General features: G+C 48.5%; 1 protein-coding gene across 1 annotated transcript in view; it reads right to left on the bottom strand.

The window, feature by feature from the left end:
- Positions 1-23774, bottom strand: part of FAM178B (family with sequence similarity 178 member B) — a 92098-nt gene that overhangs the window by 35226 nt on the left and 33098 nt on the right. Inside the window, exons 9-12 of the mRNA XM_032592772.1 lie at positions 10374-10488; positions 3872-3965; positions 3414-3590; positions 3044-3141 (exon numbers count right to left, since the gene is read on the bottom strand). Of these exons, the coding sequence (XP_032448663.1) occupies positions 3044-3141; positions 3414-3590; positions 3872-3965; positions 10374-10488 (484 nt within the window). The remainder of the gene's footprint in view (positions 1-3043; positions 3142-3413; positions 3591-3871; positions 3966-10373; positions 10489-23774) is intronic.

Genomic DNA, 23774 nt, shown 5'->3' with positions numbered 1-23774 from the left:
CCAGCAAGCTCCTGCAACATCGCCCCCACAGGGAGCAGGGGGTGAGGGGCGGGGGGCGGCTAACTAAAGACCACAGCCACGGTGTGGCTGTAAAGAAAAATTAGAAGCTCTTTCTGACCCAATTTGGAATGATTGCCAAAACATTAGTTGAAGTGAATAGAAGGCCAGAGAGAACATGCACAGAAACACACACAAGAAATGGAGGCAGGCTGGGTGGCTGGTAGGGGCACATTTTAAACATGTGCTCTACAGTGCCTTTTGAATTTCATTCGGTTTGAAAGCTTTATCTATTTAGGAAAATAAGATAAAATTTCTAATTAAACAGATGACACCCGTCCTGCTGATGAACCCTCTTTAGGAATTATCACCCTAGTTGATGTGTCTGTTTGAAAGGGAGGTGAGGTTGTTCCATTGTATTAACTCCTGACATTTAAGGAACACTGAGCAAAGGCCCTGGAGCTACAACAACACCCTGTAAAAGACACGGATTCCTGAAATCTGTTTGATTCAACTAATAGGTAAATGACATCATAAATTTAGGAGATGATGAAGGAAGTCTCCAGTCTGCTGGGAAAGGTGGATCACGAAGACATAAAGAAAAGTTGGTGTTGGCCTCACTGGCTCTTCAGGGGTGGAAAAAATCAAGTTAGAGCCCTGTCTCATACCTCCGAAAAATAGATTCCAGACGGGATTAAAAACCAATAGTAACAAAGTTAATGTAAGTATTGGGAGAAATATAACATAATATTTTTGTGATCCTGGGGTGGGGAAGGCCTTTCTTTTCAAGAAAGAAAGAAACATTTAATTAGAATCAACCCTTTATATTATCCACATACCTTTTCTGTAAATCTAAATGTATTCTAAAATAAAATTTAAAAAAAACTCCACAAACTTCAGGTCACTGAAAAATATCATGCACAAAGGTTTAAAAAGGACAATGTACAGCCTTAGGAGAAAATACAGTTCTGAAGCATATATAACAAACAATCATCAATGTTAATAAGAAGATTGATTACCTCATAGAAAAATGGGCAAGAAGCATCAAAATATAACTTACAATAAAAGAAACGCAAAAGACCACTGGCAATCAGAGAAATAAAAATTAGAATCAGAGTATGACATTTTTCACTCACCAGATTGACTAAAACACACAAAACTGAGAATACACAGTGTAGAAACATGCATTTTCATGTCCGTTGGTGGTATTCTCAATTGATACAGCTTTTTTTGGAGGCCAAATTTTAAATGTATATACTTTACGACTGCAATTTCACCTCAAAGAGTTCATTGTATAGAAATATCTGCATAGATGTACAAAGCTTGTACCCTGGATAAATATCCAGAATGGAGGACTGGTTGTGTGCATACCATGAAATACTACGTGGCTATTAAAAAGAATGAGGTTCATCACACACACACGTATATGTATGTAAACAGACACATACATGTGTGTGTGTGTGTGTATATATATATATATACATGAAAGTGAGAAAAACAAGTACAAATAATATGGCCTGCTAGGAGCAAATGGGAAATTGGGGCTGGACAACATGGGCCCTGGAGGCATTTGGACTCCACTGTGCAAACAGGGGAGCAAGGTGAGGGAGAGACACAATAATCCCATGTATCCACAGAGAGGACTTTGAGAGATGAACACAGAAAATGCCACTACCACCATCCCGGTGACAGATATGATAGGAAAACAGGAGCAGATGGGACGGAGGTGGCTGTGACCCAGACACATACCTGTTCTCATGGAGCTGACACGGACGGGCAACCACAAACAAGGGTTTGGGATTTGGAGGGCAGAATGGACAGGATTTAGTGACGAACAGGGGTAACGAGCTGGGGATGAGAGAGACTTCCAGGACTACAATTTCTGACTTGTGCAATGCAGTGCACTAGCTGTTTGGGGTTGAGCAGGGAGGCTTAAGGCAGAGGTCAGCCTCCTGAGATCATATGGGAAAAAGTCCCATGTGTCTGGGCTTAATGCAAATGGCACCCACTGAGGCATTGCTCTAGTACTCACACCTACAGGCCTCAGAGAGAGCTTCTAGAAGCCCAGTTCTTTCAAATATAGAGCAACAACTTTCCTTTCAGGACTGTGGAGAGGCCTCCTCTCTTTCAACCAGATTCACAGGCAGGAGATCGAACTCTCCAACTCAGGATTGAATCTGAGCTGAGGAAGATGGCACTTGGCACTCGTCTGGGCCCTGGGGATGTGGGTCTGGATGAAATGCCAAGCCTGCTTCCTGAAGCCGCCCCTGAAGAGAGAGGTGCAGGGGGATGGCCCCAGTGGAGGGTTACTACAGAGGTGCCTATGAAGGCCGGGGGTCTTCCTGGCTCAGGGATGGGCAAGGAATACCCTGTGGCTGTAGCCTACAGTGGGGGGAAGGAAGGAGAGAAGAGACTGGGGCCAGGTCCAGAGAATGGGCCTCATTGCCCTGAGGGCTGAATTTGTTCACCTTGTTTGTTCACTCAAAAAAAAGGATTTACAGAGTGCCGTAGGCTTGTCAGGCACTGTTTTAGATGCTGGATGATAAGAGCAGTGACTCCGCTAAGGGACTGCTCTCCTGGAGGTAACATAGAGGAGAGTCACCATAAATAAGGAACAAACAGTAGGAGAATTTCTGGCAGAAGGCCATGCTATGCATAAAATAAAGCAGAAAGATGAACTGAGAGTTTGGGAGAGGTGTGGGGGAGGGGTGATTAGGGGACTTCCTGCAGTGGAGGTCTGAGTGACTAGAAGGAACCCTCTACCAAGGATTGGGAGCAGCAGGCGGGCGCTGCAGTCGGAAGCTAATTGTATAAGGCAATTGTTTTGCTAATAAGATCATGTTAAGAAAATTAGGCTTTTTTTCCTTTCGTAATGAACTCATTAGTGAGATATATTTTTAGTTCTTTCTCCTGAGTTTTAGAGATTGGGCAGGAGGGGGAGGTTTGTTGGGACCGATGGGGAGGATTCTGGATCCCTACACCGGAGCCTGTTCCAGGGGAAGGGAGGAGTGTCAGAGGGAGGAGCCCGAGGTGGAGGAGCACCCACCTGCTCCGGGAGGTCACGTCCAGGAAGAACTGCACGAGCGCCAGCAGGTTGTGGTGGTGATCGGACACCTCGCTCAGGCTGCAGCACAGCTTCTGGAGCTGTGGGGATAGCAGGCATTAGGTGGGCTATGAGAGGGCCTGCCTTCCACCCTGACTTCCTCACCAGCCCACTCAGCAGGGAAGCCAGAAGTAAGATGTGGTCACAAAGGCCAGGGACTGGAGGGAGTATTCCCTGGCATCCTGGTGGCCTCCAAGCCTGCTATTCCCATTGAGTGTACTCTAGGGGCACTTTAATCCCTAGTGACAAGGCTATGTGAGGAGGCTCAGGACCTTAGAGAAGAGGCTAGGGCTTTGGCTTTGGCTCATGGTACCTTCCTTGGCCACTCATGGATGTTCTCAAGGAGCAGAAGCAGAAGCTGCTGAAGATCAGTCTTGGGCAGCAGGCGAAGCCCCACATCCAGGCCAACTCGGCACAGCAGCTCAATCAGGCCCAGGAGGTCCCCATCAGTGTAGGCCCCTGGCTGGGCTAGGGCACACAGAGCTAGGAACTGGAGAACAGAGAGAGTGCTAGGCCAGGGATGGCATCCCTGGGAGATGGGGCTGGGCAGGAGGGGATGGCATCATGAGCCCCTTGGCCATGCCAGGCAGGAGCTGAGGAAAACAAGCACCAACGCCCAAAGTCAAACCCCCCACGGTGTACTCAGGGGGCAGACCCAGGCATAGGGGGCTGTGAGCCCTCCACAGCATCAGTCCTGGTGGCTGGCACAGTGCCTATAATACAACTGCTGAGTAGGTCTGGATGGTGAGCAGAAATGGGTGTGTAACTCACCTTGTAGATGTAGTTCAGGCTGACATCCAAGGCAATCTCCAGGGGGGCGTCCTGCTGCTCACTCCAGTTCAAGCTAGTGCTATTTTTAAGCACCCTAAGGTAAGACAAAAGCAAAGGGAAGGAGATGGGAGGAGGTGGGCACAAGGGGAGAACAGAGGCAGAGAGGGGGGCCTGCTGTTGCTCAAGAACAGAGAGCCCGTGCATGATCCTTTCAGCCTGGGACCCTGATGCCCTCTCTGTGTTGGTCATTTAGTGCTACTAACAAATTATCCCAGAATACAGAGGCTCAAAAATAATAAATATTTATTACATTGTGCAGTTTCTGAGAGTCAAGAATCCAGAAGCAGCTTAGCTGGGTGGTTCTGGCTCTGGATTTCTTGGGAGGTTGCCCCCAAAATATTGGAGGTGGGCCTGCTGTCATGTTAGGCTGGAGTGGGCAGGAGGAGCTGCTTGCAAGCTCACTCCAAGTTCACTCATGTGCCCCAGGAGGCCCCCAGTTCCTTGCCACATGGGGCTCTCCACAGGGCTCCTCAACATGGCACCTGGTTGCCCCCAACTGAGTGATCTGAGAGAGAGGGGAATACCAGAGACAGAAGCCGCAGTCTTTATAACCTAGTCTTGGAAGTGACATCCCATCACTTCTGCTGATGTCTACGGTCCACACAAGCCATCCAGACTCAGTGTGGGAATGAGCCACACCAGATCACGGGAGTCTGGCTCCCAACTGCTGCCACTCCAGCTGTGAGAAATAAGCCCACCAACCCAAATCAAAAGAGGAATGTGGAGACTTGGAGCACAGTGAAGTGAGGCTTTAATCAACGTTCTTGCAAGAGCGAGTGTTTGATGGACAGGCACACTCGGGGCAGTTACAGCAATTTATCTCCTAGCGTGCAAGTCCCTCCCCTGGTTCCTCATTGGCTGAGTACTACAGAGGTTACAGCCTTACCCAGACATCACCTATGCTCATGTAAGGTACAGAGTAGTCTGACTGGAACAAATGTACATTCCCTGAGGTGACACAGAGACTTTCAGTCCTCCTCCCTTTGTTCTTTGGTACATGCTCATTGCAAAGTCTGTGAAAATAAGCCCTCTAAATGGAGAGGGAAAGAACCAGGAAGTGAAGTGTCTACGGGTTTGGGATCCATTGTGGGGATGGGAGTGGGGGTGGGGGTTCATATATATTTCCAATTTGGCTGTAAACCTGTTAAGTAGACAGCACAGCTTTAATTTTGTATTTCTGAAAATGAATCATCTCTCTCAGATCGCCAGGCCTCCGGCTTTAGTTTTCTGGGACTTGGAGACCAGGATATCATACTCCATTGCCCCAAAAGAGTCTTCCTCAAAGAAGTTCTTTGTCCATACAGGTATGGTGACATTTTGCATGCATTAAGAAGTATACTACATTGTAGCTTATATGGGGACTAGTTTCCAAAGTCAGCAAGTAATATGATGACAGAATAAAAATGATCATTGAGAACTCCTCCAAAGGGGTTCACACTAACAGGCTGCCTACCGATAAGCCTAGCATGGCCAGTTTTCCTCTAGTGTGGAAACAAAGCTTGTTGAGCTGAGATGAAGTTAGAACTTAGGGTCATAAAAAACAAACAAACAAAAACAACACCACACACACACACACACACACACACACACACACACCCACCCCAAACCTCTTTAAAGACTAGAGTCATATTCAGGGTGACAAGGTCCTTACAGTGAGAGAGGCATCAATGGACAACAGAGTTGTACCACCTTTGCACAAACTTCCCCAGGCACATGCTCACTGGATAAAAATCAGAGCAAGATCACCTCACTGATTCTGTCTCTCTGGTCAAATGTATACTGTTAATTGCTGCATACTGTTGAGGTAAGCTTATGACCAGGCTCCCTGTGCTGTCTCATCTACTGCTCTACTCTTATTAACTGGTTGGCGTTCCTGATAACAGCAGGCTCTCCACAAATGAAGATACTGATGACAGCAACACTGTTGGCGATAACAGGCTCCAGTGTAGCCACCTGACCGCTGACAAAGAAAAAGCTCCATTCCTGCATGCTCCAGTGAAAAGTCTCTGCTCTTCTTTTACTTGGCACTGGTCCTGCTTATTCAAAGCAAAGTAGGAGAATTCCATCTCTAGGTGCCCGGGAAATTGATGCCAACAAAACAAAGTCGAGGGGGTGGAGGGGAGGGTATGACTGCGCTTGGCCATTCTTCCAGATTTTAGCATTTATTAGGGCCAGAGAATGGGTGAGGCTGGTGTTTGCACATCTGGGCACCTGCTGGGCCTGTGTCAGTATATAAGGGGTGCTCCGGTTTGCACCAGCCTGTGAGCATGCATGGGGTATGGAAGCATGAGTGGGAATGCTTTCAGACTTCCCAAAGGATGGAGGCAGGCACAGAATTGACCGTGACTCTGCTGAAGAGGAACGGGCTTTCAGACAGTCTGGTGCCACCAGAGGGAGGAGGAGTGTGGAAAACGTGAGCTGGGGAGGGAAGTGTGGCTGTGACAAGAACCCTCCCCAAGAGGGTTGGCGGACAGCCGGAGAGGGTGGCGGACAGCCTCGCGGTGTGTGCTCCAGCATTTCCTGTGCCACCTCTCCTTGGGAACAGCAGGCAACAGAATGGGGGTCCCTGTTCCCTGCCTTTCTGAGGTTCTGATAAACCGCTTGTCTGAAATGTCTGCATCTGTGACTGCTATACTGGGGGTGCAGCGCCGGCTAATCCCCAGGCCTCCATCCCCAGGCTCCCAGCAGGTGGCCACGGAGCACAGGCATTCACGGCCTAGCAAGCTCACTCCCCTCCTGAGTGGAGGGGTCCCACAACTGGACTCCATGAACAAAGTGCTTCACCATCTTGCCCCTCCCTTCAGCCCTGACCCCCAGCCGGCAGGGTTAGAGCTCAGCCTGTGGCCAGGACCCAGGAGCTAGAGCTTGGGTCATGGCGATGCCGTTCTACACTTACTCAGTGATTGTAAGAGGGGCACGTCTTATGTACTCCAACATTCTCAGCAGGAGCATGGTAAAAAGAGCCATAGGGGCATGGCCACCACTGTAACCAAGGGCTATCCTGAAAGTGCCCAGTGGTCAGGGTCCCACCATGCAGGCTGTGAGTAGCATGTTCTCCCCTAGGCCTGTACTACTAAATCAAACTGGACCTGCTGTCCGGGCCTTATGGGCGAGGTCAATGCAGTAAAGGGAATTCGATGCTGAGCCAGCGGGAAGGGAGAGAGAAGTACATTTTACCTGGGTTGAATTACACTGTCTCAAGATGGCCAGTGACCAGCCTCCTGCACACTGGACAGGATGCTCTTTCAATGGATTAACCATCAGTTAGTTACCCATTTGGCCTCTGCACCAGGCTGCCCTTTCAGAGAACTAAGTCGATGAAGGTTTCCAGTACCAGACTATGGTAGTTTGGTGGCCAGTCCCGTGTATCTGACTGGGACTTTCAGATGGACTTTGTAACCTGGGGAGCAGCCTTGGAAAACCAGCCATTGCTACCAAGGACCTTCCCTGCCTTCCCAGGTGAGATTGGGGCACCTGACGAAGAGTGTCTGTACAGCCGGGTGGCACCAGCCCCCTCAAACTCTTGCTTCTGCTTCCTGGTCAGTGTTCACGCTCTGGTCCCTCTTCTGCCCTTTTGCCCCCACAGATCCTCCTGATTCCTTCCTCCCCAGTCTTGTCATATGGTCCAGTGGCAGAAGGACTATATCTTCCGAGAGGAAATCTTGAAGCATTCGAAGAGATGGTGATGGGTTTCAAGGAAATCTGAGATGAGGAATACATGGTGAAAGACCAGTCTTCCTCATAGTAACTAAAAAGACAGTCCAGTTGTGGGGCCATGTGCAGAGACATCCTAACCCCTCATTTCCAGTCTTGGCCACTACAGGGGCTCTGTGGGTGCCCTGGAGGAGCCCCAGAGCATCTGTTCTGCTGGAGAGCCCTAGATTGGGACATCCCTGGAAGTCAACAGAACAGTATGTGATGTGGAGCCACTTGGCATGGGATAAGCCTGAGCTTGGTCAGGAACAGGATGAGGAGGACAATGGGGACAAGGCAGCCTGCCGTGATGTTCTTCTTGTGGCCCATGTGTCCATGAAGGGTGTCATACCTTTGGTGGAGGAGACTCCAGAACCTTCATAGTGCTTCCTGAATAGTCTAGAAGAGCTGTCTTCCAACCCTATGACTCCCAGAGCTTCCCCAACTGCAGCAGCCAACCAGCAACCCAGCTAACCCACCTGAGCATCTCTGCTACTCCACATCTTGGGGATGTCATTGGACAGGTCTCCAGGATGTGTCTATTTGCAGTCTGTTCTTATAGGGTCACAATAGGGAAATCACCCCTGAAGCCATTGGCCAGATCCTCAGGCCAGTTCTGAATCCTCTGTGGGGAAACGGTGCCAACAGTGTGAGGCCCAAGGAAAGAGGTAGGCTGTCCAAATGGTACGTCTGGGAATGTGACCATGCAGCTCTGGCAACACTCTAGGACAACATGGCTTTGCCTTCCTCTTACCCAGGGCCAACTGCCTGGTAATGCATGCTAGGGGTTTGTGTTCCCAAGGATTTGAGGTGGCAGATTTAAACAGCCACAGTTCTAATGCCCATCTGCCCCCTGTGGCCTCCAAAGTGGATGGATCTGTCCTGAAGCCGAAGGAGCAGGAAGCCGTCAAGCTCAGGGGGAAGGGAGAAGGGCGGGGGAGAAAGTGGCTCTTTGCAGAGTGTGTAGTAAGTTGGGTGGTTATATGCCTCCAGTGGCACCTCTCACTTTCCAAGTGGATACCAAGTGCTCATCACAACAGTTAGAAATAGCTCTTCTGAACTCTTCAGGTCCCGTAGGCCCTTCCCCCAACCTGCATTTGTTTCTCCAAGTGTAATTCTTTCCTCGACTCATTCTAGAAGGTGGTGTGATTGAAGCTCTGTGTCGGGGAAGAGGCAAGTGGCTTATTACACCAGATATGGAACTCCACGGGAAGGGAGAGGGGCAGGAGCGAGGCAGGCTGGCACATGCGCAGGGTATTTATAGCAGAGCGAGTGTGGTTTGGTCTGGTTTGGTTTGGCAGACAATTACTAAACACAGTTGTGGAACAGGTTCTTAAGGAAGCTTGGGCCTTCCCCGAGTAGGAACACCCGCCAGCCTGCAACAGCAAAGGTAAGGGTCCCTGTACTTCCTGGGGCCAGAAGATTGTCACCAGGATGGTGGGGGCGGGCTTCCATGTAACATCCGATCCAGGGCTCTAAAAACCCTGTTATATGTTCTCAAAGAATTGTCAAGAAAAAGTTTGAATGTAATATAATCTGTAGAACAAGTTTATAATATATAACACTTTTACAACCCAGACCTCATCACTGTGCACCCAACAATAGCCATTTATGTATTGTTAGGTCTCTGCTCCTAGAGAGCAGGGACAATGCCTATGCAAATTAGCACCCCCCAACCCAGATCAGCACACAAAGGGGGCACCCACAGAACAAAACTGGCCACTGTGGAAATTACATGTAAAATTGTGCCTTGCTGGCCATGGGTTGATATTAGGTAATGCGTCAAAATTGAGGCTTAGAGGTAGACCAGAGAGACTGGGACATGTCCTGGAAGAGGAGGGGCATTGAGGGCTCTGAGTCACCACGGGGCAGGAACAGATGTCAGCTAAACCAGCAAGACTCATCTGTGCCTGCTTCTTCTCCCTGTGCCTCCCCCCTCCCCGCCTAGGCTGGGAGCAGGGTCATTTATCCAAACATTCACCATTTGTCATTCACGGTATGATACTCATATCCACAGGTACTTGTGTGTGGTTTGTTCTATAATCCCTCAGACTCTGTTTCACCCTGTGGGTTAGAGCCTGAGTTTGGGAATTTTTTTTAACTTCCTCCCACAAATGCACATAATTTTATATAATAATCAGAGGAAATATTTCCTCTTTTTTTTTCCCTAAATGTTCATCTATTTTTGAGAGAGAGAGCGTGTGCCCAAGTGCACGGATGGGGAAGGGGCAGAAAGCTAGAGGGAGAGAGAGAGAATCCCAAGCAGGCTCCACACTCAGCATAGAGTCTGATGTAGGCCTTGAACCCATGAACTGTAAGATCATGACCTGAGCCAAAGCTTAACCAACTGAGCCACCCAGGTACCTCACCTTTTTCTAACTTATAAATGCTCATGGAACGGAGGATGCCACAAACAGTAATGAAATGGATAGTTTTGTACGATGAATGGCCCGTTACGTTGTATTACCTTTACAGAATAGGAAATACTTTATGATTAATTTTTTCTTCCCTTCCCATCTCCTCAGAATAGGAAATACTTCAATATTTCCTAACATGAATAAATGTTCAAAAGAACGGATCTCTCTTTTTTTTGGGTAATGTTTGTTGTTTGTTTTAAACATTTTAACTGAGGTGTAACTGATATGGAAAAACCTGCACATATTGAATGTATCCAAATTGACAGGTTTGAAGTGAGTTCCCCAGCTGCTGAACAAATGAGAAAGGACAGTGAGGAAAGCACAGTACTCACCTCCCACTGTGCTGACGGGGCTCATGCAGGCCCAGAGCAGGGCTACGGGCTCCCAGGCTGTGAAACACCTCCGTGACCTCTTGCAGGGAGGGGCACCACCAGTGCTTGTCTCCATCTGTCAGGCCAAGGGAGAGCAGAGGGTTAGTTAGGGAGGGCAGAGGAGGACAGGCACATGACTCCCATGGGAGGGCTGGGCATGACAGCCCCTGGCCCAAGGGGACCGTGTTTGCATTCTCTGGCACCACAGGTGTTTTCTGGAGGAATCAAGCAACCAGCAGTTTTGAGACATCCGAGGGAGCTTTGGGAACCTGGCTGTTCATGTTCTTCTGTCTTCAAGCTCTAGCCACCTTCAAGCGAACGGGCTCCATCAGAGCGCTGAGCTGCCCAGAGCTGAGTCAGATGAAGACACCTAAACCAGAGGCCTCAAAACTGCCAGATGCGGAAGACATAAGAGTCTCTGCTGCCCCAGGACCTCTGCCACTAAGGGCTGAGGCCAGCTCTGAACCTCCTGCTGACTCGACACTGCCCTTGCTGCAACATGTGGGTGTTCCCAGGTCCACCATTCCAGCCGAGGGCACTCCCTGCAGCCTGGGAGGTGTCTTCGAAGCCAGCTGGAGCTCAAAGTACCATTCTCTCTCCACTGGTGTAACAAAACATGAATGATAATCTGGCCACACTAACAGAGAGGGAAAAACCTTATGTACCCAGGGGCTCTTCTTCAGTCAGACTACTTAAGGGCATTTTCAGAACCAGGAAGCTAGAAAAACAAAAGACAACATGGAGGATGGTATTTCCCAAAGATGGCTGCAAGACTATCTCCTTCCCACGCACTCTTCTGCATGGTGACCTCTCCACACCCCACCAAGAGGTGGAGTTCAGGTCCCCGCACTATCATCCCTCTATGTTATCTTATTTATTATTTTGTTTCTTGTCTGTCTCTCCCTATTTGAATGTAAATGCCCCCCCACCCCTGCACCCTGCACATCTAGTGCCTAGAGGAGGGGTTGGTGGGTGGGGAAGCTGAACGGAGAGAATCCTAAACAAACCTGACTGAGTAGTACCTGAATAAGAGGGAACCTGAAGACCAGTCCCAAGATAAACTGCCAGTGTCAAGAACCTTGACAAACGTTGAATTTGACAGCAGGTGATGTGTCAGAATCAGGAACTTGGAAACTAGGCTAGAAGCACATTAGTAGCATATGCTTGACCCTTTGCCATTCTGGGGGTAAGAGTTCCCTCTGAGAAGCCCAGCTCAGTGGATCCCCCATGGGCTAGAACCGTGCCAGGTGCCCAAGATAAAAAGGTGGCTGGATGGAGACCTTGACTTCAGGGAGTTCATAGCCTAGGAGGGAGGGGAGCCAGGCAGATAAGTAAACACAAGGGAATGTGCTCAAAACCAACTGAAGCAGATGGAAGGTGCAGAGCCTGCTCACAGGGGGAGTTGACTGGAGGATGGGAGGTGCAGAGCCTGCTCAGAGGGGGAGTTGACTGGAGGTGGGGGGAGTGGGGAAGGTGAGGAATAAGGCACAGGTAATGGGAAAGGAAACATGCACCCAGCAAAGGGACAGAAATGACAAAGGCAGAGAGACACATGAAATAGCATGGCATGTCCAGTAACTCAAGGCAAGAAACAGAGCATCCTAAACTCCTTATGAAGCTCTGGCAAGAGTCTGGTATGGCTGCAGAGCCAGAAACTGGGGGAATGGCCGGCAGAGGGTCTCTGAATCCCGTCCAAGGACATCTCTTGTGCTGGCATCGGGTGTCTCTCTCTCTGGAAATGTATATGGGTCAGGGCTCACCCAACAAGTAATTAGACTCTTGGAGGAGGAAAAACTTTCTTGTTTGTTTTTTTTCCTCTCGGGCAACTTAACAAGTAAGAGTAATGATACCCCTTGCCCGCTGCACAAACGAGCTGGGAAGAATGAAGTCTGCAAAACACAATGAGATTCCACTAGAGAGAGAGAGCTGTTTACTAGGGCCCTTGGGGGACTGTGCACGTACACACACGCATGTGTGGGCAGGCCAATGAACTTTCCAGGCATGTGCAAAGAGAATCAACCTCCTTGAGGCCCTGGAGGCCCAGCTGGGCGGGGAACAGCCCGCCAGCAGTGTAGCACCCCAAAGGGTGCTGTGCACGGCCACCCTCTCACCCCTCTTTGGCCGGTGCAGGTGTATCAGCTGCTTTAAGACTCCTTGGGAACAGCAGTGCAGGTGCCACCAGCTTCAAACCTGAAGCCGGCTACTGTCCCCCTTCCCTACCCCACCCAGTAATTACTCCACACCACAGCTTGACCCAGGCTGATGTGTCAAGAGAGGTTTTAGAGCAAGGGGCCTGGATGCCTCGGGATAAACCAATCAACAGCCCTGGAAATTGGTTAAGCCACGACAGGCGCCCAAGAGCCCATAATTAACACTGCTTATAAGTAGGCCATGCGCTCAGCTTTTCCTGAGCACTGTTTGTCCCGAGTGGGGGTTTTCCAGAGAGCTGACACAGAAGAAAACTCAGACACAAGGCTCCAGCTCCCTAACTCAGTTTCTCCACACCCACACCACAGTCGTTTGAGGTGACTCCCCCAGGGAGCATCAGGGCCCTGTGCCTTTTTAAATGCCATGGCTAACAGCCCTGAGCATCTGGGCTCTGTTTAGAGACTGTGAGTCTGAAAGCATCCCTTTAGGTGGTTCTCCTGGGATGGAACTGATGCTTCGGGGGAAGGCAGGGGAAGAGAAGCACTGGGCCTAAAATAAAAGTGACTTTTCCATCTGTGCCTCAGAAGAAGTGTTGCTTCACGTAACACCACCGCCTCTGTTCTCCTGGCACCAGTTACAGGGAATGGGAAAACCACATACATCTCAAGAAGCTCCTCGGCTCGACGTGCTGGCCCCAGCAGCTCCCCTCCCTAGGCTTCTGTCACAGCTTCTCACCCACCAGCTCCCATCTTGGGCCTTAATGGTCTGATACAGGGCACAGGGTCCAGGGGGATCTGGTCTTTCTCTCCCTCTCTGCGTCCTCCAAATTGAATTGCTAATGAATATTCTGGGGTGGCTACCTTGAGAGGGCCAACCATGTGTCTGGGTCCTGATTCCCTGACACCATCTTAGAGACCCTACAATTCTCCAGGAACCTCAATGGGGGGTGCTGGTTCCTAATGGAAAGTAGGATACTGACCCATCAGACTGAGCCCAGATCCCAACTGGAGTGTGAGACTCACAGCATTTAGGGGAGGCTTACAATCTATTAAAAAACAATCCAGGGGCGCCTGGGGGGCTCAGTTGATTAAGCGTTTGCTCTTGGTTTTGGCTCAGGTCAGAATCTCACGGTTTGCCAATTTGAGCCCCCTCGGGCTCTGCGCTGATGGCTCAGAGCCTGCTTGGGATTCTGTCTCTCCCTCTTTGCCCCTCCATCCTTCCCTCCCTCCCTCTCTCTCTCTCTCTCTGTCAAAAATAAATAAACTTAAAAAAACTTAAACCCCTTCCCTCCGCCCCGCTCAAGCCAACCAAGTAAATTTAAGGATCGAATTGGCTTTATGAACCAGTGATTCATGATACCCAGGCAGCACCCCACCTCTCAGGCAGAGGGGTTTTCCAAGGAGTTTACAAAATGGCAGGTTTTATAGGAAGGAAGGTGGGGCAAGAAAGTTGTTAGCAAAAGAAAAGAAAGGATTATTCCAAGCAAGGTCACCTCCTTCAGTGGGAAAGGGCAGGCGGTCTTATAATACAGACAGATTACCTCAGGAGTGCCTATCACACAATTCCTGATTGACAGACTGACACTTAGGGGAGGCTGAAACTGCCATTAGGTTAGTATTAAGCTCTGGTTTGGTGACTTGGCCTAAGTGACACCACTTTGGGCTTGCAGGTATCCTTTTCAACACAACTTACCATTTCTAATCCTCCCAATTACTTAACTTCCCTTTGCACTTTTTCTTTAATGTTTGTTTATTTATTTAGTGAGACAGCTTGAGCAGGAGAGGGACAGAGAGAGAGAGAGAGAGAGAGAGAGAGAGAGAGAGAGAGGGAGAGGGAGAGAGAGAGAGAGGGAGAGAGAGAGGGAGAGAGAGAGGGAGAGAGAGAATCCCAAGCAGGCTTCACTCTCAGCACAGAGCCTGATGCAGCGCTCGATCTCACAACTGAGAGATCATGATCTGAGCCAAGTCAAACGCTTAACTGACTGAGCCATCTAGGTGCCTCCCTGCACTTTTGTATTTAAATTCACACTTGTAAAATGTCACCCGCTTTAGTCAATTGGCCTTAGCCTGTCATTTAAACTTTTTATGCACTCAATAAATGGTAACTGAACACGAGGTGTTGTTCTAAATGCTGGGGGCCCAGCAGTGAACAAAAGAGACAATGTCCTAGTCTCATGGAGCTGATGGTTTAGCAGGGAAACAGACAAGACACATTAAATAAATACACAGAACGATGCAGGGTGGCATAAATGGCAGGGAAGGAATGAGGTTGGGTACTGCAGGGGGGCAGCTACAGACAGAAGGAGGATCCTGGGGCGGGCGCACCCCGAAGCCAGGTGCCATTCCTTGCTTAGGCCCAGCCTGGAGCCCAGGGTGCTGGAGGGGTGAGGGGAAGGGCACAGAGAGAGGGAGGGAGGACTCACCTGAGACAGGGACACTGAAGGGACTCCAAGGAGAACCGCTTTTTCTCCTTTTCCTGAGTCTGTTCTTGCTAGGACCTGCAGCCCCACCTTGCACATACCTTATAGTACAAAGAATGGATGTCCTAACTGTAAAGGTCAAGGAGTTAATGATTTCTTTGCAGTTTTCCAGCACAGTAGATAACGTCTAAGGAGTGACCAGGTGGGTCATCACGTATGTATTCCAGACAGCTGCCGTTAGACATTGTGACGCCAAGACCCCCTGGCTCCAGAGCATAAGTGACTTATGGAGAACACCTGGACCTTTGTCCTTGTTCTGACTGGTTCCTGGGTAGCTGAGAGGACATGCTCACCATCCTCAGTAAACCCTCAGAGCCTGAGCAGAGGAGAGACTCACTCTCCTTTCCTGGGTCTTCCAGACACTTCATCTGCTATACTCTATCCCTTATGCTGCTCAGTAAACTCTGCTCTCACTTCTTCCCGTTCACTTTGATTTCTATCCTGCGCGAAGCCTGCGGGACCCCGTCTGGGTTCTCCGCCCGCCTGCCCATATCACACCCACCCTGAAGACTGGGGCAAAGAAGAAGGGCAAAGGGAAGCAACTGGTCTTAGGAGGATGGAGTGATGTTATTATCCACGTATGTGGTAAAAACACAATATTGCATCAAGTCTGTATCTTAAAAACATGCACATCTCATTGCCCCAACAGCAGTGTGAGCACAGGATGGAGCCCAGCATTCTCCTGACCCTGACGCTGCCTCTCACCACGGACAACTGTGTGCCTGGGACCCGGAGAAGCTCTGATCCACCTTCTCTTCTTGCCTCTCATGCCCGCTGGCTCCTTCTCCAGACTGCTCTGTCTACCCACATCCTTTTCAGTCTTCTTTTTGTCCCTTCTTTTTTATCCCTTCTGTGCCATGCAACCCACCTCACTGACCTTCATTTTCCCTTTTCTACCTGCTCCTCCTGAGCTGAGGCCCTCCCTCTAGTGCCCTCACAACCTTCTGCTTGCCTTGCTGTAACCCAGCCTGCATATACCCATCCCCCACACACTCTCTCTCACACACACACACCCCATATACAGCCACCACACACATGCCCTTACACACTCACATATACACCCCCATATCCATCCACTCACCACCCACCCTCACACACACACACACACACCCCTATATCCACTCACCACACAACCTCACACACGCATATATACTCCTAATCCACCCGTCACATACACCATCAATGCACACACATCCCTATATCCACCCACCACACACCCTCACACACATATATACCCCTCTATACCCACCCAGCGCACAAACACACACACCTACCCACCCTCACATACACACACACCCCTAAGCCCACCCACCAGACACACACTCATCCTCACATACACACATATATGTCCTTATATCCACCCACTACACACACGCACTCACACATACTTATATACTCTTATAACCGCCAACCCCCATATACACCTATACCCACCCCCATTACACTCACATACACATATACACCCCTATACCCACCCACCATACACACGACCCTATATCCACCCCATTCCACATCCATACACATCCCTATATCCACTTATCCCCCCCCACCCATGTATTCATCCACCACACACACACCCATACACATATATACACTCACATACCCATCCACCTACCACATACACACATACACACACACCATATACTATGGACACATGCCACCCATCTACTCATATACCACACCCTACTCATTGCACACACACTACATCCATCTATAGACACACTTCTACACCACACCTATACCACATCCACACTCACTTCACACACATGACCATCTGTACACACAAGACACAGTCACCACTCATACAACACACATATACTCACAGACCACACACACGGAACATACCATGACACTCACACATCACACACACATACCACACCCATACTCACCATACACACACACACACACAGCACCCATCCACACACACCCCCACATAGCCTCCCTTCCCCTCCCCCCCAACAGGTCTCGGTCTCTAGACCTTTTATTCATGTGAGTGAGGGTGTGTACAGGATAGGTGATGCCGTCCCCAGGCCACCTCTCCTCTCTCCTGCCCTCTGTAACTCACACCACTGCCTGGTGTCACCTAACACCATTGAGCATTCCTGGCCCCCAGTGTATAGGACAGACTTGTATTGTGCCAAACCACTGAACCACTCATAGCTGCTAGAACTAGGTTCTGCTGCAAATAACAAAAAGACTGAAAACAAAACAAAAAACTACCTGGGCTTAAATAAGCTAGAATTTTTTTCTCTCTGATGAAAAAGTGTGGAAGTGTGTGGGCCACACTGGTACAGGGACCTGACTGATTGGGAGGATCTTGGGTGCCTGTTTTCTGCTCTGCTGTTCTCGGCATGTGCTTCTCCTTCTTAAGATCACCTCATGGTCCAGGATGGCTGCCAGAGGCCCAGCTGTCACATCTCAACTCCAGGCAACCACTTCCTTGCTTTGCTACCTCAGTATGCACTCTTGGGTTATTTTTAATGATGTAAGGTCCCTCAGTATGACTCAGGAAGGTAGTATCAAACCACCCTGTCACATTTAAAAAGCAAGAATTTGAGGGGCACCTGGGTGGCTCGGCCAGTTAAGCGTCCGACTTCGGCTCAGGTCATGATCTCACGGTCCGTGAGTTCGAGCCCCACGTCAGGCTCTGTGCTGACAGCTCAGAGCCTGGAGCCTGTTTCAGATTCTGTGTCTCCCTCTCTCTCTGCCCCTCTCCTATTCATGCTCTGTCTCTCTCTGTCTCAAAAATAAATAAACGTTAAAAAAAATTAAAAAAAAAAAAAAGCAAGAATTTGAGACTGATTTAGACTCAACCAAAAGCTTCCCAGTAACATCCCTGAATGCATGGCCTACCAGGTTTTCTCTCACTTTGGATTTCTGAACCTCAGATTTCTGGAATATTCCTGATGTTTAGATTAAAATGAAACAGAAGATAACCAAATGCTGACGAGGATGTGGAGCAACAGGAACTCTCATTCATTGCTGGTGGGAATGCAAAATGCTACAGCCATTTTGGAAGACAGCCTGGTAGTTTCTTTCAAAACTAAACATACTCTTATCATACAATCCAGCAATTTTGTTATTTGTAAATACAAATCCTTGGTATTGACCCAACTGAACTGAAAATGTACAGCCACACAAAAAGCTGCACGTGAATGTTTATAGCAGCTTTTCTCATTAATTGCCAAAAACTAGAAGCTACGAAATGTCCTTCAGGAGGTGAACAGGTAAACAAACTGTGGTACATCTACACAATGGAATACTTCTGAGTGATACGAAGAAATAAGGTACCAAGCCATGAAAAGGCACCTCCAATACATATTGCTAAGTGAAAGGAGCCAATCTGAAAAGGTTACACACTGCATGATTCCAATTATATGACATTCTGGAAAAGGCGAACTCTAGAGACCAGAGAGATCGGGGGTTACCAGGAGCTTGGAGGGAGAGGGGGAGGAACGAACAGGTGGAGCACAGAGAGTGTTCAGAGCGGTGAAACTGCTGCGTATGATACAGTAATGATGGACGCGTGCCATACATTCACCAAAACGCACAGGGTGTACAACACAAAGAGTAAACCTTAATTTAAACAATGGCCTTCAGTTAATGATAATGTATCAATAATGGCTCATCAATCCTAACAAATATAGCATACAAACACAAGATGTCAGTAGTAGAAAAAACTATGTGTGTATTAGGTTGGGAAAGTGGCGGGGGGGAGGGGAGTATGTGGGCACTGCTTTCCAATCAAATATTCCATAAGCCTAACACTGTCCTAAAACAACAACAACAATAACAACAACAGAAATGAAGAACTTCTTAAAAGAAGAAAAGAAACAGAGGAAAAGGGCTCCACACACAGCACCGTGGGCAGCACATCCCTACCGTCTAAGGGATGGTGGTGTTTGTTGTATTCCAGATCAAGGACCCTGCTGAGAACCGAATGCAGTAGTTCTCAGACTCATCTGCACATTCTGGAATCACTTTAGGGAATAGCTTCACAAGTTACTGCCACCTGTGTCCCACCTCTCGTGACTGTGGTTTAATTAGGCTGGCTTGGGCTCTGGAATTCAAGAAAAAAAATCCCAAGTGACTCTACAATGCAGCCACCTTGGGAAACCAGCGAGCTAATGAAAGCCATGGCCTTCGCACCAGAACTGCACTTGGGGTCTCACCCTCACATGCTCTGGCAGATGCTGAGGGTGGGGTGAGTGTGGGGAGGAACCCACAGAGGGAAGTCCCCGCTCCATGTACACCCACAGCTCCCAGTCTTGCCTCCAAGGCGAAGGAGCCCAGGGGTCCTCAGCCCTGGCTGTTTACTGGAGTCATATGGGGAGGTTTTAAAATGTCCCTGCCCGGGCTGCACCCCATAACAACCTTAAAGGGCAGAACCCCGGCCTTGGCATGTTTTAAAGCTCAGACATAGTCCTGGGGGAGCTTTTTGATCAGGGTCTGAAAGACAAATATTAAGAAGTGCTCACCATATTATTGTATGAGGTTTGTGCACTTGGCCAAAGTCCTCATAACCTGGCACTTTCTCAGCCTGGCTGCACATTAGAATCAGGGAGCTTTAAAAGTCTGTGCCAGGCACTGTCATGTGTTCCAGGAGCAGACCCAGCTGGGCCTCAGCAGAAGCCATGGAGAGGCAGCACACAACCCCTGATGTACAGGTGGTCAGACAGGGAGGCAGGTTAGGAGGCAAATGCTCCAGAAGTCAGGGGCACAAGGGAGATGCCGGCTGGGTTGGGGTGATGCATACGTGCCTGTCCCCTTGGGGTCCCTGCATTCTGACCTCGGAGGACAGGACAGCACATCTGGAGTTTGGCTTGCACACACAGCTCGCAGCTGACCGACTGCACAGGATCAGAGGGGCTGGTGGGAAAGATGCTGATGTCCGCTGTAGGCAAGGCACACATTCCCTGACACTCAGCCACACATTCAACGAATACCACCCGAGTCCTACTGCATGCTGGCTTGTGTAGCTGCCAGGAACTCAAGAGAACTTAAAACAAAGACAAGTGAAGCCACGGTCCCTGCACTCTAGAGCTCACAACTTAATGGGTGAGATGAGTCAAAGAGTCCACCCATCAACTATGACCAGAGCCACAGAGAGTGGAAAGGGAGTGAGAGGGGGGACACGGCTGGGTAGGGCAGGGCAGACCTTCCCAATGAGGCAACGCCAGAGGGGCTCACTGGTCCAGGGCAGAGATGGAGTTAGGAAAGCAAAAGCTAGGAAGATGCTGAGAAGAGGGAAGACACCATCTAGGGAGGAGAAAGTGGTGCATGCAGAGACCCCAGAGCAGGAGGGGAGATGAGCAGAAAAGGCCAGGGAGGCTGGAGCACAGAAAGCAAGGCAGAGAAGATGATAAAGCGAGCTGGACTGAGGGTCCAGCCAAACACATAGGAGACCATGTGTCACACAGACAGTGTGAAGACTGGGCTTTCCGGCCACTTGATTATCTAAGAAAGGGTGCTGTGGTGATTAAATGAGATAGGCGAAGCCCTGGACTCAGTGCCTGGCACAAGATGTCTAGAAATGTGAACTATTATTTTCAAGGAAACAACTTTTATTATCACAATAGACAATAGTATGTTTTTAAAAGGAGGATCAATTATGAAGTTGAATTACTGTTATTGTCAGGTTCCAACTGGAGACTTTGAAGGGGCCATGCTGAGCAAATGACAGCTCTGAGAGGGCTGGGGGATGGGATCTCCAGGGTGGTCCTCACGGTGTTCGCCTGCTTATTTGGGTCTGCATAGTGTTCTCACAGTACCAGTGTGGGGATTAAGAATACAGCTTGATCCCAGCCTGTCTCCTTGGCCCGGGGTAGAGGCACCTGCCCCATGAAGGTTACCCCCACATGAACAGAGGGCCGGGCCCTGGGCCCAGCACAGACATACTCCTTGCATGTGATGGTGACTGCCATACCACAACGGGAGATGGAATCCACTGGCAAGGCTGCGTGGAGCTCCAATGGGCAGGTGTCCACAGGCAGGGCCTCCATCTGGAGAGGCTCCCGGAGGCTCTGAGGGGGTTGCCTCCTACCACCCCAGCAGGAGGCTGTCCTGACCACCATGAGAGGCAGATCAGGTGAAGTGGGGACAACTCCTAATAAGACAGTGAAGAGTAGAAAGGGTCAATTGAATCTACAGACTAAGGGGTTGTTGACCACTTAGAAATCATCTGAGAAAACAAAAACAAAAACCAATCATCTGAGAATAGAGTGAGACAGAAATGGCCAAAACAGAACTAGAGAAATTAAGATGAGAACTTGTGCCCCTTAGCTCCTTTGGTTTATCTAACAACCTCTGAGTCATAAAGAAATACATTTTCATTTTGATAACAGCTATCATATTGTGAGTAGAATCCACTATATACCAGGTGCCTCACCTAAGTTATTACCACCAACTCTGAAAACAATCCTAAGTGCTCAGTGCTGGCCACTCGGGTGAGGACTCTGTCAGTCTGACGGCCAAGCTCCATCTGCATCCTGACACTGCTCCATACTGCTGCCGGGTTCTTCCCAAGGGAGTGGCTGTCAGACATCCTGTCTCCACTCCATCCACCCCATCTTATGCTCTGTCACCCATTATGCATCCCCATGTTCCCACGATATGTCAAATTTCCCAGCAAGGCGTCAGCCTACAGCTCTAATCAAAGAATGCTTTTGTTGCTCTCCAAAACTTTTTTCATGGTGCATGTCTATCATTAAAGTTTTTAAAAAATTTTTTTTCAACGTTTATTTATTTTTGGGACAGAGAGAGACAGAGCATGAATGGGGGAGGGGCAGAGAGAGAGGGAGACACAGAATCGGAAACAGGCTCCAGGCTCTGAGCCATCAGCCCAGAGTCCGACGCGGGGCTCGAACTCACGGACCGCGAGATCGTGACCTGGCTGAAGTCGGACGCTTAACCGACTGTGCCACCCAGGCGCCCCACATTAAAGTTTTTTTAATTTATACCTCCAACAAACATACGTTTATAAGCTCTACAAATGTACCATTATGCTAATATTCCATATACATGATATATTAAAAAGAGAAGTTAAAAAACATGAGCTACGGGGCACCCGGCTAGCTCAGTCAGTAAAGCATGTGACACTTGATCTTGGGGTTGTGACTTTGAGTCCCATGTTGGGGGTAGAGATTACTTAAAAATAAACTCTTTAAAAAAAAGGGTTGAGTTCGAGCCCCGCGTCAGGCTCTGGGCTGATGGCTCAGAGCCTGGAGCCTGCTTCCGATTCTGTGTCTCCCTCTCTCTCTGCCCCTCCCCCGTTCATGCTCTGTCTCTCTCTGTCCCAAAAATAAATAAACGTTGAAAAAAAAAATTAAAAAAAAAAGGGGGTTGAGCTACTTAAAATTTTTTTCTAAATAATTTGTAATGTTTTTTAATTTTTTAATTTTTGAGAGACAAAGTGCAAGTGGGGGAGGGGCAGAGAGAGAATGTGTGTGTGTCGGGGGGGGGGGGGGGACACAGAATCTGAAGCAGGCTCCAGGTTCCAAGCTATCAGCACAGAGCCCGACCTGGGGTTTGAACTCACAAACTGTGAGATCATGACCTGAGCTTAAGTTGGACGCTTAACTGACTGAGCCACCCAGGTGCCCCAAGTTTGAGCTACTTTTGACACACCAGTAAAAAAAAAAAAATGAACTACCATGATTTAAATTTCCACCTTAAAAAACTGGGGGAAAATAGAACAGATCAAACCCCAAACAAGCAGAATTTGAAAGGAAATAAAGGTAAGCAGAAATCAATGAAACAGAAAACAGAAACTCTAAGGAAAATCAATGAAACCAAAAGCTGTTTCTTTGAGATCAATAAAGGTGATAAACCTGTAACCCAAATGATTGGGAAGAAGAAAGAAACAAATTACCAATATCAGAATGAGAAAGAGGCCATCATCACTGATCCAACAGACTTGAAAAGGATAATAGGAGAATATTATGAACACATTTATGCCATTAATTTGACAACTTAGGTGAAATAGATGCAAAACAACAGAGCTCACTCAAGAAGAAACAGGTAATGTAAATAGCCACATATCTACTTTTAACAATTGGATTTGTAATTAAAAATCTTCCCATAAAGAAAACTCAAGGTCCAGATGGTTCCACTGGCTAATTTTACCAAACATTTAAGGAAGAAATAATACCAGTTCTATACAAACTTTTCCAGAATACTGAAGAAGAGCAAATACCTCTTAACACGTTCTATGAAGTCAGTATTACTCTGACACCAAAACCAGAAAGAGAAACCTACAGACTAATATCTTTAGCGAACATAAATGTTAAGAGTTCTCAACAAAACTTTACCAGATTGAATCCAATAAAATATACAAAATTAATACATCATAACCAAATAGGATTATTCCAGAATGCAAGGATGCAAAAATAAACATTCAAAAATCAGTCAATGTAATTCACCATGTTAAGGGACTGAAGAAGAGAGGCACCTGGGTGGCTCAGTCGGTTAAACATCTGACTTCAGCTCAGGGCACAATCTCCTGGTTCATGAGTTGGAGCCTCACATCAGGCTCTGTGCTAACAGCTCAGAGCCTGGAGCCTGCTTCAGATTCTGTGTCTTCCTCTCTCTCTGCCCCTCTCCCGCTCACACTCTGTCTCTCTGTCTCTCTCTCAAAAATAAACATTTAAAAAAATTTTTAAAAATTCTCAGCAAAGTAGGGGTTTATCAAGTCTGTAGGATAAAGATCAATATGCAAAAATCGATTATAGAGTAGT

Source organism: Lynx canadensis, chromosome A3 (genome assembly GCF_007474595.2).
Source record: "Lynx canadensis isolate LIC74 chromosome A3, mLynCan4.pri.v2, whole genome shotgun sequence".
In the NCBI taxonomy this organism is placed as follows: domain Eukaryota; kingdom Metazoa; phylum Chordata; class Mammalia; order Carnivora; family Felidae; genus Lynx; species Lynx canadensis.
This window is presented reverse-complemented; position numbering and strand designations above follow the sequence as displayed.